Consider the following 15,421-nt stretch of genomic DNA (forward strand, 5'->3'; position numbering starts at 1 on the left):
TATTTGAATTTTATGCACTCATCATTTCAAAGTGGGAAATCACATAGTATCTCCGTTTTTGAAGCAGTCTTGGGCTAAAATACAGGACTCATGGAGCTCAAAAATATGCCTCAGGAGATTGCAGGTAACCAGTTGGAAATGAATCACGTACAAGGCTCTAATCTAATTGAATAATTCCTATTTTTTGCTGAAAGTATTTCATTCTTGGGGTGGGAAATAGTCCAGCAGCCCCTTCCGTTAACAAATAATGACTCAATGTTTGGTAATCTATACATCATTTAGTCAGACTTATAGTCCAGCAGCCCCTTCCGTTAACAAATAATGACTCAATGTTTGGTTATCTATACATCATTTAGTCAGACTTAAAAAATATACAATAGACCTCAAAAGTGTCGCTGAGAAGAGAGAGAGAGACCGTTAGAAAGAGATAGACACTCCTAGAACCAGGGGTGCCATGTTGCGTCCATCATGCACAAACTCCTGGGGCAGAGTGCAGCTTCTACCAGATCGGTCACCCCCCTCTGGACAGATTGAGGCGGGTCGGTTGCACTCTCATCCTGAAATGTGTACGGTAAGAATGAGTTCAAAGGAAACGGATTCTTTCTAGAAATAAGCTAATCCTGAAAAGATTTAATGTTGCATTAGTGATGATTCAAAAATGGGGCCAAGTTATTGGAGAGAGAAGAAGATTTTTTTTATACAAGTAGTGCATTGATATACTCTACTATTATGGGAGTCAATGATTACATCTATGAAACATCATACTTTTTCTTCCTAAAACCGAGTGATGTCTCTCCTAATCAAGGACAAAGCTAGTAAATTGTGTTTATTGGGCTATGACACAGTACCTCTTCAGGCGAGAATTGAGGAGCTATTACTTTGACACGACCGATGACACTCTCCACATTTGTGGTAACCTTTTGCTCGAATTCTGACAAACTCATGCCTGGTGTGACTATTGCGGGCACTGATGGCAGCCCTAGAGGCCTTCTCCAAGACCACGACAGAAGTTCATCTCGGAAAAACATACCCAACTGATAATACAAGTGCTGGCTTTGCTGTAAAAGATGAAACAGGATAAAACAGGCCAATCAGAAAGAAAGAAAAACACAAGAACCTCAGATACTAGCTGTAAGGATATCAAAGGACTTAATCATTGAAAGAGATAGGGACACTTAGCAAAGTCAACTGGGAGACTACAAAAACCTTTTCAAAAGACAAAGAAAACATTGAGAAGAATCATATTTTGTACCATACTAAAAACACGTTTTCATGTTCCAACATGTCCAGTAGTACCTTGGGTATGACCAAAGATTGTGCTGCTGCACACATAGCGGAAACAATGAGGCCTTCCACCCCAAAATGAGAGAAGAAAGAATGCAAGTTCCGGGTGAGCCGGAATGGCACTGGCTCGTTGAATTCTATCATTCCATTTGCATCATAAGCTGCAAAAAGCCAAAAAGATAGATATAACGATGAATTAACTATATGGGTTTTCAAATATATAGGCAACATGGGGTACTTATTATTTCATATCTATCCCCTCCCTCCCTTCATCCCTACCTCCCTCTTACGCAAGCATATACACACACAAGCGCGCGCGTGCACACGCACAAAAGTGCATTAATTCTTATTCTATGCCCAGTAAAAGGAATACATGCACAAAATGATCAAACAAACCATCCCAACAACATAGGAGGATAAGAAGAAACTGACATTCATAATATAGATTGAAGTAACCTACCTGGATGGAAATCATTTTGGAATATCTTGCCAGTGTTCTTTGCAAACAGAATCTTGTTTGGGGACCTCCCTCCAATTTGCAATATGTAAGACATGAAGCTTGAGAGAGCTAACTGGACAGCAAACTGCTTTTTGAAAGCCCACAGATGGTTACCACTTGGGAGGGTCTTATACATGTACTGAGAGAAAACATTCTCATTGACATAACTTTTTGTGATCTCATTGTATACATGTAGACGAAGGTCTACAACTGCTTCAGGTAAGAGCTGGCCTGTAATGGCTTGATTCAGCCGCTCCTTGAAACGTGTAATTGGAAGATCGGCCTCACGACCATATCTATTACAGTTTATTTCGTAAACGTCAAGAAAGGTGCTATACATCAAATCATCCTCTACCATCCTCACCTGTATGCGTGAAACCATTAGACCATAAACTTCCATAACAGTGGCAAAGAGAGGTCAAATTCAAAACAGTCATGGATTTTGGAAATGATCCTCTCCAAGAACAAAATCAAAATTTTGGATATCTGATCGAATGTCAATAGAACTCAACCTTTGGAAATAGTTCTCATAGAAAAGGGTGGTCAAAGTTTGACTGATTTTGGGATTGAAACATGAATAAATGCCAATTGAAAAAAATGAAGAATACCAAATTTTCAATCTAGTTAATTTCAGCTAAAATTAGCATATAAAAGCCCAAAATGAATTCTTCCTCATCCTTATCTATTTTGGCTGAAGTCATAATTGTCACAAAGGGCAGTTCCTATTTGCTAAAATGCGCCAAAAAGAAACATGATCAAACAACACATCAGAAGAAAAAGATACATAAGCAAGTTAATATTATTGGAGAAAACTATCAACCTGAGACCAAACTGGTATGATGTTTGGAGTGTGGAAACAGAGGTGGCGCCGCCTCGATTCTTTGTGTTTGTCAAACATTCTGTTCAAGACACGGAAGAGCTGCACAATGCGCTCATCACTTCTAGCACTTGGGGTTAGTGAAGTCTGTACAAGAAAATGCCGCTGTGATCCATCTGAACCTAGCAGGGTAAGACGGCGGAAACTGCTCCCATGCCGACGAACTATGGGAACATCAGCCCCAATCCTGTCCAACTTTACTGTATGATCAGGTGCTATCTCCTGCATGATATGAAAATACAGATTATTAACATGCATATAATAGGGCAAGCCCAAGAAACACTTATAACATTACCAACTTGGTGTTTTTAGTTGTCAAGTAGTATATTATCAATTGTCAAAAGAGGACAGAAAATAGTTCCTTGTCGTCCTCGTAATGATAATGGAAAAACTATATTCCATAGGCTCACCATCTAAACGACGGAGTAGCAGAAAAGTGGGACCCACCCTTGAAGTTACACTTGTTTTAAAACATCCCACTCTCTCTCCATAATTGTCCATTTTCATGGCCAATAATGATGAAAGGGACCATGGTTTCTCCAAAGTCCCACCAGAGTATATTATAGTTTCCCATCATAGAAAGATGGGAAACACATTTAATCCAATGGATATGGAAACAAAAAGAAGGCTACTAAACTATAACCCATGGACTATTGAAAACCACATCGCATTGAAGTCATCACTGGCCATGGATACTGAAGGAGACCCACACCAGAACAGGACATGACCATGACGGTGGCTACCAAATTCTCTTCAAACTGCCAAGGGTTGCCAATGGGCCTGGCTTGGCTTAAAAATTCGGGCCTGGCATGGCACCAAAAGCTCTGTCCAGGTCAGGCCATGCCCGGTCCAACCTGAACCCTGCCTATCAGCAACCCTATAAGTGCATGGCTGTCAATCGGGTTGGGCCATCCTGCGGCCTTCTGGACCAGGCCCAGTTTTGGGCTGGGCTCCAGCAGCAATACTAGAACCAGTGAACAGGCTCAGGCCTGGCATGGTTTCAAACATTTGGGTCCAGGCTGGATTTGGCCTCACTATAAAAATTTGGGTCAGGCTCGGACCCACTCTGGCCAGGCCTGTTGGCAGACTTAAAAAACGGTTTAATCATGTTCATTGGACAATGGTGATCCCAATGGCTACGGCTTTTCCATTGTCTTGAACGTCATGTTGTTTCACGAGAAAGATAAAGGAACTCAATGGCTTACTTGGTCAGTGAAATACTGTCCCGGAATCTCAACATCCACAATGTGGAACTCGCGTAATAGTCTGCTCTCCTCTTCAAGCTTCAAAACAGGAGGAAACCTGTCCTCTACATTGCTCTGAAGAACATTCTTCCAGTGCTTCAATCGCTCGGTCAGTTCGGCAAGGGTTGGAGGAAAAGTCCCTGCACTTTCTGGATCAAGGTCCCGTTCAAAATCTTGTTTGTATTCTCTCACAAAATCCACGTGCTTGTTTACTGTGTCTGCTGAGAAACAAGCTCTACAAACACCTGATAGTTCTTTCTTTAGGGCTTGAGGAACTTCTGCTGTAGTGGCAGTTGGGTATTTGTAACAGCGATGAAGAAGGGCATGAACAACTGCCAAAAGTCTCTCCTCTGGTAGAGGAACAAACCTTGAACCAATTTCTGTGAGTAAAACCTGCATGTCATGGCTTTTTAATAGATCGCCCAAACGATAAAGACATGCACTGAGAAAAGCAAAACCTTGTCAAATGCACCCATGCTTATTTCATTTGAAAAAAAATCCTATGTTGCTAAATGCTTAGCCTAAAGAGAAATTGCCCACAGGAAGCCCAAGTTCGAATCACTCGTCCACAGCTACAACACTAAGGTAAGCAATCCATTAGATAAAAATATGCAACAACAACATATACATCTGGAGATGAATCTTTAGCTTATAATTCCAAATATCGTCATCTTGCATACTATTTTTATCGTTAATTGATTCTACTTTCCACGATACCCAGAAGAAGAAAGCTCAGCTTTAAAATTCTATTCAATTTTGTCCTCAGCACAATAACAAAGAGCATACCACTATCAAAGGGTCTATATAATGATAGAAAACATTAATCTGCTACCCTAATTTATCAACCATATTATAGATGTTCCCCATTGATCATCATCCTCAACCATGTAGAATATACTCCCACTATCAGATGGTCTAAGCGTTAAATGCATTTATGACTTGAAAAGAAATTTTCAGTTGTGCATAAACTATACATGTCAATGCTTAAGATTTTTCCAGTTACCATAAGTTCTTATATATTAGCAGAAGAGAGATTATTCAGTGGCAATTAAGAACCAGAAAAGAATGAAAGCCAATAAAGGAATAGATTCATTCCATCACGAAGCTTACCTCAAGCTCACTAGCTAAATTTCCATGCTTATTTCTGAGGGCCTCCATGACATCCTTTGCAGCATCAAATGCACTTGTAGCAGAAGCCACCCAACTATTCCCACCATTGCGCCTAAATTGACCTTGGCCACTATCAGCAGTAACATTAGAGTGTGCCATAGTTGTATCATGCCCTGGATGAACGTTTCCATCTACACCACCAGATCTGTCCAGCTCTTGTCCTTGAGGATTCCCACCTTCATGAGAGACTCCTGCTACACCAGGTTGGGGAACCTGTTGCCCTTGTGATTCAGATGTCAAAGTGCTTGGACCTGAATTCGATGCCCTAGCACTCCCATCAGCTATGTTAAGGGGACCTGAATTTACCCCAGAAACCGGTGGTTGTTGCATGCGTTGTTGACCCGCTGCTACACCCCTTCCAGTCTCTGACTTATTGGCTACATCACGGCGTTCCAGTAAATAAGTGCGCAACCAATAGTACAGAGCCTGCACAATGGAAAATGAATGGGTTTGCTAAGGATCAAATGGCACTATCTCAAACTGAAAGCCATAGTCCATCGGGGTCATCACCAACCAATGATATGAAAAGGGATGGTTATGGGAGGGATGGGTACATCAGAACCGGAAATGACCCCCATGGACTACAGTTTTCCATGGTGCATAGAATACTTTCCTCTAGAACAAAAATCAAGCTTTAATTAGTACCTGTGGGTACACTGTTGCTATTTTAAACAAAACGAGCTTGCAATGAGGTGCTTCCATCCTTTGAAGAGAAAGCAATAATTGTGGTATCCAGGAAAGCCATACCCAGTGAGGTATCTGATCTAAATATTTATCAAATGCTCTACCAACAGGTTCATTTGGAGTATCAAAGCTAAGTAGGTAGAGAACACGTGCAAGGTGGCTTCTAGAATTTGAAACACCATATTTGATGCCTTGGAGGAAGCAACTCACAGCATATTCTAACCATATTTCATCATGAGTTTCTTTATAAACCTGCCAAAGTCAAAAGATTGTCAAGCACATATCCTTGTGTGGAGGCCTTAATAATTTATAAAAATCCCTAAATGGAGAAGAAGCCGAAAACCTGGTCACAGTAATTTCCCCAGCTTATCCATCCTTTGGGTAGATGTTTATAGAGCGTCAGGGCATTCGAGTATGCTTGATTAGCAGCCTCCCCATCATTCAACTTCAGTAGGAAATCTCCTTTCAGTCGGAATATCTCTGCTTTGTGCTTAACAGGAAAGTATTCTAGATTCGTTCCATTAATCAAGTTAAGACCGCTGGTCCATTCTTCTTTCATTTCCAAATAAGCCTTCGCTTGCTCTCTTATTTTAACAAATGCTTCCTGAGAGAATTAGGAAGAATCCGCATTGAAGAATAGCCAAACAAAATGGTTGAAACAAGATTAAAAAGAGGACTGAGGTTGGGCAACATAATTTCTGAATTTCATTAAGAAATATAAATTAAGCTATGTATTTTTTGTTCTTTTTTCTTTTGTCATTTTAGAGCTACTTAATATGAATCCATACCTGCACTTCCATGGTTAAGTGACCATACATTTTTTCCAGAATCGTCACACAAACATCATAGAGCCCCTGTTTACGAGCAATGCGAGCAAGCTTATTGACATTCCAGGCTTTGTCACGGTAACCTAGTTGATGAAGCTGAGGATTGGTGGTGGTGAAATCTTTGAAAGCATCTATAACAGTATTATACATTTCATTCCTCCACTGGAGCAAGTCATACCAAACAGATAAATTATCCCACTCATTAGGAATCCTCAATCTCCAAGTCTCGAGTATATCTTTGAGATCCACATATCCACCATGAACACTAGCCATTGAACTCCCAGGAAGTTGCTTGCTTCCATTACCAATCTCTACAATTACTTTTGCTGATTCTTGAACTTCAACCAGCTGCTGAAACTGTTGCAGAAGAGGAGTGCGGGACTGAACTGACATTTCGGGCAATTGCCACCATTGCTGCAATGCAAGATCTACCCCTTGCGCAACCCTAGAATCAGCCTCACTCACGCCATTGGCATTCCCATCATGCAGAGCAAAATAAGCCTGAATTATCCGGAATTTCGTTGTCTCTTCAACTTGAGCCTTTGGAAGAACGGTGTCCTTCATATATGCCCAATCAGAAGTCTTCCATAGACAGTCGAGTAGCAGGTCATAGTTATCCACACTTTTGCCGAAGTCCACAAGAACATCCCACTGGCATAGTTGGCGAGCACAGGATACCCACTGTTCTTCCCAAAGAGACATTTCTGCTTTTGGTACTGTGTTATTGTAAGTGCCTTGAGTTGCCTTGCTCATTGCCTGATAAAAGAGATTTTGCGCACGTTGCCAATAGCCATGTTGAACCAAAGAAAGACCCGCCTTGGTTTCTGCAGTGATTGACCGTTTCTTCCACAAACCACACCTCATGTCCTCCTCGTTGAGCAAGCGATATAACTCAGCAAGTGCTTCCAAGCATCGTGTCTCATTTACAAAGAGCATAACATGGCTTTCCAACAGAGCCAAGGCAATATGCCATGCATTGTAAGTCTTTCCAAGAAATTTGATGAGTTCACTGGGTAGTCTAGGTTGAGGATGGCTTAAATGAAGCCCTTCTAGGAGTGCCTGCACAACATTTGGTCGCTTCTCCTGCTGTTTCATATGGTAGTCCTTTGACAGGAGGGTTGTCATTGGCTTGGCCAGTGCCATCTGCTCTTCCTTGTGTAGAGTAACCCACACAATAGGGAATACCAATACCCACATATGATATGCGACATTTGCATCAGTATGAGATATTTCTCTTAATGGGATCACAAGGTCAGATACCTGGAGAAGCATAAAGGAACATTACTCTACAAAATCTCAGTAACGTTAGTCATGAATAACTACTTAACATGAGTATCAGTCTACCTAAAAGACAGTGTCATCTATCAGAATCCCTTATTTAAGTTTCTGTTGCCAATATAAATGAATAGAAACCTCATGGCCATGCCGAGAACACACCAAAGATTTGATAGACAGGGTTAGAAAAATCCACTTTAATTTTTGTGCAGAAGTGTCCATGCGTCGAACACTCCATAATCCTTCTGCACTTGCAAAAAAAAAATAAAAATAAAAAATAAAAAACCACAAAACAGTTGCACAAAAATGGAAGGCAAATAAAAAAAAAAAAAAGGAAAACAAAAAATAGAAGTAACCTGTAAGGTGGAGATTGCAGTAAATTGTCATTCACCACTCCAAAGGAAAATGATCTTCCCAGTAACAAAATCCATGAGAACAGGTAGCACTCTAGCCTTTTTAGTATCTACTTTTAAACTTACAAAAAAAAAACACTAAGAACTTTTTTGCATTTTTTAATTTATAAATAGTAAAGAAAAACCAGAACCAGATATCTGCATTACTCCAGTTCCCATTTCTATTTCTGTGTTGTTTCAAGCACCCATTGGTCCATGTAGAATAACAATATAACATAGAATGCTATCATCAATGCCCAACACTCGAGTACAAGAGAATGCTGATAACAAAAACAAAAGTCCCATTTCAAAATAAAAAGAAGAAAAAGAAAGAAAAGCATAGGTAAACTAACCTGTAGCTTGCTCATATCATTCATAAAATTTGCATGCTTAGAAACTAATGTGTTGAATGAAAGAGGGCCTCCTTCAGGATCCTCAGGAGCATCAGAAATTTGCAGCTGCAATCCCGTGCGTTCTGGGAGGGGACCAGAAGCCATAAGAGGGGGAACACGTGCAGAGTTTGGAGCAAGAGTTATAGGTTCATTATCCACCAATATAGCCAATAAAAGATCAAGGCCTTGTTTAAGCCAAAATACATCACTCAGAGCTTCCCAGTCCTGGATTTGGATGATAAATTGTAGCCTCGTAAACAAGGTCTTCCCGAGGGACTCATGATATAATGCGAAGAACTGTTGTCTAATTTCTGGATCTTTTGCTCTAAGACCAAGCATATACTGCCTTTCCACCTTCTGAAACACTTCTTGCCGTATTGATAATGGATATCTAAGGAATAGATTAAACCCATAAGATAAAATAAATAGAGCAAAAGAGTGCTCTAATCTAATGACTCCCAAAGAAAATTAATAATCCATCAAGTCATCACTGTCCATCAAAGTAATGGAATCGTCATCGAGAGAGTGGGATCAACCATAAATATGATCCCATGGTCAGTCCCAGTCTCTCCATCACTATCCATAAAATGGATGGACATAATTCAAGGGACCATTCAATGTTGTACTGGATTATAAATAAATGATGTAATTCTGACCAATAGAATCATCTTAATATTACAATGAACATACTTGCTTGAATCAGCACAAAGAGCATAAAGAAGCTCAAGATATTTCCTATCCCACTCTTCAAGAAGTTCAGGAGGAAAGCTCTGCCTGTCAACCTGAGAAAGCCTCTGAAGATAGGAAATTATGTCCTTCTGGTTTAGAACAGCATTCGAAGAGCCAGCGACTGATGGTTTACAATCATTCTCAATCCAAACTTTTATCACATCGAGAATGCTGATAAGCACACTGGCATCTGTGCCTTTCTCTGCCAGTATTGACAGTATGATATGGCTTATCAGTCGTTTGCATTCAGGAATTAGCATGACCCTTTCACTGATAAGTTTCAAAACGGATTTGAGATTAGAAGTTATTGAGCCCATCTCTGAAACTGCACGAGCAGCATTTGCAGTGGAGTCCTGCTCCATTCTCATTCCCTGGATGCCAACATCATATTCACGGTACCAATGCATTAAAATGTGGAACTATAAGGGCATATGCAAACAAAGGGGGGGGGGGGGGGGGGGGGGGGGAGAGTGGTGCGCGGGCAAAGCTAAAAGAACTTCAAAAAATCTCAAAGTTACATTTTGGCTGTACCAAATCCATGAGAAGAAGCTTGGATAAGACGTAATAAGTATATGATAAATTATCTATTTCTAAAAAACATACCATAGTCAAACTAACTTCCAAATTACAAGTCAGATATAATAGATGTGCACACCTGCCTAGGATGAGAATTTGTAGCAGACCCCATATCCCGGGTCAGACGCTGGAAGACACGAACTAAGGGTGATATGAACGGGTCAATGAAATTCTTCTGCACTTCTGCCAAGGTTTTGACAACAAAAACCGCAAAACTTATCATTGAATTAGCAGAGCTGATTTCCAAAGATATCTGTGGGGCTGTCACCGCGGCAAGATGCTTCTGAATGAGATCCTCAACCCTTTGATGCAATATCTTCACATCTTGAGGTGTGTTTGGCGCATCTGGGGGAAAGGCAACAAAGACCATTTTCAATAATGAGCAGAGCGCCTTCCCAGCATCCAGCATCTTATTGTTAAAGCATGGTTCAAGTATCTGCAGAAAGAAGCCCATTTAAACCTGATGAGTGTATCTCATTATATTATAAACACCCTAATGAATGTACCTCATTATTTTACAAACACAACAAACTCATATGTAAAACCATACTTGAGAAATCTGGTTAATGTTGTTCCGTATGAATAAATGTGGTTGTTTCTCCAACACTTTGTTCATGACATCCAATCCCTGTGCGAGAGCGGTTGCAGGATCCTTTGACTGTGTGGAGGGCTGTAAGTTGTTAAGCAACTTCTCCAGATAGTTGAATTTTACATTGGCGTTCGGCCAAACCTCCAATGCCAGTGATAGAAGCTCCAAGGCTTGCTTGTACATGGCATTTGTTTCCTTATCCTTGGGTTCTATAACTAAGGCAACCTGCTTTTCAAAATCAAAATTAAAATCTGACAACATATCAATGCAGAATAAAGCATCCATTAGTCACACTGCCTATAGATATCCATGAAATCAATGAGAAAAAAAGTACTTGGGAAAATTTGGATATAAGTTTAAATCTAGATTTTCTATTCTGCAATTAAACTCTAAATATAACTGAAGTCATGCTAAACTAAATGGTGGATGAAAACCAAAGGATAATCATCACTACTAAAATGCCAAGTTTACAGATAATAGTCAATAAATGAGCCGCAAACCATCCATCGCAATTTGCAAGTGAATTATATATATTTGATGTTCATTCAACAATAAGAGACACTTTTCTTACAGTAAAAATAAACAATATCTAAGGCACATGGCAGCAAGGGTTTAGAACTCAGCTCGTCACAGAACTGGGCCACCAACCTTGGCCGAGTTACTCAGCCTAGCCCAAGTCCAAATTGAGACAGTAGGAAAGAGTTAAATAATTTTAAAACATAATTATAAGAAATCCTAAAATTGCTAAAAATAGGAAAAATTAAAGAAAAAGATAAACAATAGAAAAAGTATACAAAGATAAGAAACAAAAACTTTTCAAAAAGTACAAGAAAACTAACTGGTTAAATATCATTTTCTAAGAATAAATGAGAAAAAATAGGATTAATAATAAAAATATTAAAACATTCTCAAAAAATAATAATAAAAATATTAAAATTCACAAAACAAAAAAATCATATAGAAAAATAACCATAAGTCAGTTATTATTGATCAATGACATATTAGAAGAATTATGTATATGTTCTAAGTAGTTTTTAATCAACTTCTAATCTTCTATATACCCCCGAGTGTTTTTTTCCTTTTTTTTTATTTTTGGTTTTTTTCTCTCTTTTGTTTTTTTTTTTTTGGTGGGGGGGGTTGTTTCGGAGGCTGCTCGAGCAAGGCACATGCCGAGACCGAGTTAAACAGGCAAGTCCAAGTCGACTCACATGAGTTTTCAAACATTGCATGGCAGTTTTCAAAAACATATTCTTTATTTTTTTTGGGTGAATAAGTATTGTATCAATTAGTAAAAAGAGATACATCCAAGAGCATATATTGGCAAGACTTGCTAATGGATCAACAATAGTTCCCAGAGAAATGCATGAAAATGAAGAAACTGATGAAACAAGCAGCCTGAAGCATCAATCCTATAACAGACACAGAAAATTTGCCATTTGGTGTGGATGTAAGGTTTAGAATCACTAGTAATGCTCAAGGTTTACAAGTTTCCAAGATATTGGAATTCTATGCTCCCAAATGAAAGAAAAAAGGGGAATGTTTATGCAGATATTTTAACTGCTCGTGGCAGGATTCCCCTGTAATGAGATTCTTTCAAGTATACAATGCTGATTCACAATTTACATAAATTTTAGTACCTCAATATCAAGGGTACGTTGGTAACCACTAAATAATATTATATAAGACAATCTTAAGATAAAGAAGTTGGCTCGGGAAAAATGAGTTGACCTCATTCAATCAAGCGACTGCATTGTAGAACAAGAAACTACAGGTAACAAGAAGTCAAAGTCACAAATGAGAGAGTCTCACTCGGATAAGAAAATTTATAATCATCTCCTCCATTGCAGCATTTGGTTTGTACTCTTCATCAGCTTGACTAGTTGATCCAGGTGTTTCAATGCTGGGGATGGATGAGGTGCTAGGAGACATAACACAGAGAGATTGCAGGCCACTTTCTACCTTAACCCGTTTGCTCAAATCATCAGAGAATGAAGGTCCATCCAATGTTCTCTTTGACTCACCCCCACCAAAAGAGCCAGTGCTAAATGTATCACCAGTCTTGCCATGGCTCTCTTGATCAGGTGATACCTTCATTTCATTTTGCCTTTGCTTTTCCCAAGCCACAACTAGCCCAGCCAGTTCAATTGCTAGGCGGCGATTCTCTGGTGTGGTAGTGTATGGCAATCCAAGGCGACTAAGAGAATTTACCATCTGTGGAACAAACTGCGCCCTACAGCTGTAGAACAGATCTGAATGACGAACTATGAGCTGGAAAATGTGAATTAAATTAGGAACTGAGTGACCCTCTTCAACTAAAATCTTTTTCGTGTAACGAATCCAGATAGGTATTCGAAAATCCCCAGGAGGCAATCTTCTAGGCAGGGCAGGCATTAATATATCAAGGGCCTGCCTGACCAGCATCTTGTTTTCTGGTTGACAAGTTCTCAGTAGAGCAACAAAAACCTGCACACAAAATGAAATACGAAATCCATTTCAAATGTCACTGACACATGCTAAGAAAGTATACATGCAATGAATATTCAAATCATGACAGAAAAGAACATAAAGAACAAGTGCACAAAGGAATCCAGAATCCAGATAGCAGACTAGTTGATTATGCCCATGCTGTCTCTGATATAAACTCAATTAGTATCCCTGTATAAACATTTGTATGCAGTTATGATCCAGTTAAAAGAACTAATAAAGAGCTGGCAGCCAGGCATGTACTTTGCGAACTATCCCTGCGTAAACATTTGTATGCAATCGTCATCCGGTTGAAATGAGTATAACTAAGATCGGGCAACCAGTCATATTTTGCTTTGCTAAATTGGAAACAAGGATACATCTTGGCAAATAAGAAAAACTACTGTGTAAGCTTAAGATGCCCAGAGGGAATGGTCTATGAAGCTCAAGAGCTAGGATTCTACTTCAGGAAAATTTTCAGAGTGATGCTTCTGATAATCATATTATACCTGGAGAATAATTTCTACCTGGAGAATAATTTTCTCTGGCGCCTGATAAGCATCCAAGAAGTGGCAAACATTGACGAAAGCCCACTGTTTACTGGCACTATCTTCACGTTTCAGATGATTCCACCCAAATTTAATTAGCTCTTTTCGGTGATGAACAAGATCATTCTGTATATATTTTAAAAGTAACGTAGCAAGCTGCAAAAGTTCAATCCTTAGGGGCTCATCGTATTCGGCACTTATCTGCAAGTATAGAAGGTTTTAGGATCTTTAAGCCACAAGGAAAAAAATACAGCACAAAGCCTGTCTAATAGATTGCACCATCCGAGTTAGAAAACACAAAGGAACCACCTCTTCTGGGGGATCTAAAAGCTTTTCCACAATTGTCTTTATAATAGTTTGGTCAATGACGTCCCAACTCTGGCCATTCTGAAATGCATGAGCCAGCATGGGAAGAATCAACATTTGCATGGAAACAACCAGGTGATCATGCCCTAGCTCCTTTGCTTGAAATAAATGCAAGAAATGTGAAAGAAGCGTTTTCTTCATTAGAGCAGGATAACCTTCAGCAACCTGCGGTCCAAAAGAACATAATTTAAGAAGCAAGGAAGACCATGATCCCAAAAAGATAAGTGCAAGAAACATACGCAGAAAATTTAAATGAGTATAACATGTAATAGCAGACATTTAATGTGTAACATACCTCAATGACATAGAACTCCTTCAAGAATGTGTAGTCAATACGAGTGTGCACTAGGAAGATTGATAGCATGTCAAACAGCACACTGACTTCAGATTTGTCATGCTTCAAATAATTAAGGAAACATTTTACCAGCTTTTTACTTTCTTTGACCTGCATTTGAATATAAAGCACAAAAGTAAATCATAAAGAATATACAACGAAGAAGTGTTTATCATGCAAATGCTGAAACGTCATCATACAAAACAAACAAGACCAAAGAATTCCAGAACCAACAGTCTACCAAAAATGCTGAACCAATATTTAATCCTTAGTGAGCCATGCCAGAAAAAGAACAAGTTGACCTCATAACCTGATACCAATATTTGACGCCTTCCACAGAAGAGTTCTGTAACTTCAAGGAATAATGATTGAAATTTTCTTCGGTCAATCAACTATTGCCACAAAAGTAGATTAAACAATATCTCATGTACTTTGAAAACCCCAACTTGCAGAAGGAACTCACAAACATTTGGGATCGACTGATTGTTTGAAAACCATAAGCTTCCTCAAAGCAAGAACTTAGTCAAAATTCTATCCAATGGAAAAAACCAAATTTCAATAATCAGGGCAAGTCAGATTCAGTTTGCCAAGAGAACTTCATAAAGCAGTCTTTTATGGTTCTAAAACTTGCCAAGGGGTAGAGAGTCAAGTTGCCAAGTCCCAATTCGACTTGGTAAGTTATAACACCATGGTTCAAACCCCAAGCATCCTCACACTTGAGTCAAGTTCCCACTAGACTGCCCTTTGCATAACAAATCTCACTAACTTTACTAAAGGGACATTGTCGCATGCCATCACAATCTCACCTCTCACAAGCTATTACCACCCTCGCAAGAACTCCCTTCCAGAATATCCCTATAAAGGCGGCAATTACATTTGCCATGAGAATTCGTAATCTAGTTCATTCATGCCACACATATGAGTCAGTTGGACAATGTGATTAGTATATCAAAATATTAGAAATCTTTGTACGAAAAAGGGTCTCCAATGGCCAATAACAATGATGCAGGATTCAAAACCTTAGATGCAGACAGTGTGAACGTGGCCACAATGCTTTGACATGGAAGCGTGATGCATTATGTGACTGCATCTGATAACTATGATAGGTTTCTGACGCAGACAGTCATGGAAGAACTTAGCTACTTCAAAGTGTGAGAAACAAAGTGTTGTGG

The 15,421-nt window shown here is 39.3% G+C and overlaps 1 protein-coding gene across 5 annotated transcripts in view; it reads right to left on the reverse strand.

Moving 5' to 3' along the window:
* Positions 1 to 15,421, reverse strand: part of LOC18432797 (uncharacterized) — a 77,893-nt gene continuing 62,472 nt past the window's right edge. For 4 of the 5 annotated variants that reach the window (XM_088846495.1, XM_088846494.1, XM_088846498.1 and 1 more), the window contains 18 exons: positions 14,211 to 14,360; positions 13,859 to 14,080; positions 13,511 to 13,750; positions 12,348 to 13,001; positions 10,500 to 10,763; positions 10,029 to 10,385; positions 9,335 to 9,744; positions 8,606 to 9,035; positions 6,547 to 7,845; positions 6,102 to 6,362; positions 5,720 to 6,010; positions 5,015 to 5,500; positions 3,866 to 4,297; positions 2,604 to 2,882; positions 1,745 to 2,147; positions 1,297 to 1,445; positions 849 to 1,058; positions 1 to 557 (listed from right to left, as the gene is read on the reverse strand). In XM_088846495.1, the coding sequence (XP_088702621.1) occupies positions 438 to 557; positions 849 to 1,058; positions 1,297 to 1,445; positions 1,745 to 2,147; positions 2,604 to 2,882; positions 3,866 to 4,297; positions 5,015 to 5,500; positions 5,720 to 6,010; positions 6,102 to 6,362; positions 6,547 to 7,845; positions 8,606 to 9,035; positions 9,335 to 9,744; positions 10,029 to 10,385; positions 10,500 to 10,763; positions 12,348 to 13,001; positions 13,511 to 13,750; positions 13,859 to 14,080; positions 14,211 to 14,360 (6,657 nt within the window). In that variant the 3' untranslated portion in view covers positions 1 to 437. The remainder of the gene's footprint in view (positions 558 to 848; positions 1,059 to 1,296; positions 1,446 to 1,744; positions 2,148 to 2,603; positions 2,883 to 3,865; positions 4,298 to 5,014; positions 5,501 to 5,719; positions 6,011 to 6,101; positions 6,363 to 6,546; positions 7,846 to 8,605; positions 9,036 to 9,334; positions 9,745 to 10,028; positions 10,386 to 10,499; positions 10,764 to 12,347; positions 13,002 to 13,510; positions 13,751 to 13,858; positions 14,081 to 14,210; positions 14,361 to 15,421) is intronic. The other variant, XM_088846496.1, reaches the window with a different exon arrangement.

The sequence above is a fragment of the Amborella trichopoda genome, chromosome 9 (assembly GCF_054954075.1).
Source record: "Amborella trichopoda isolate Santa Cruz 75 chromosome 9, AtrichopodaSantaCruz75HAP2 v2.0, whole genome shotgun sequence".
Lineage (NCBI taxonomy): Eukaryota > Viridiplantae > Streptophyta > Magnoliopsida > Amborellales > Amborellaceae > Amborella > Amborella trichopoda.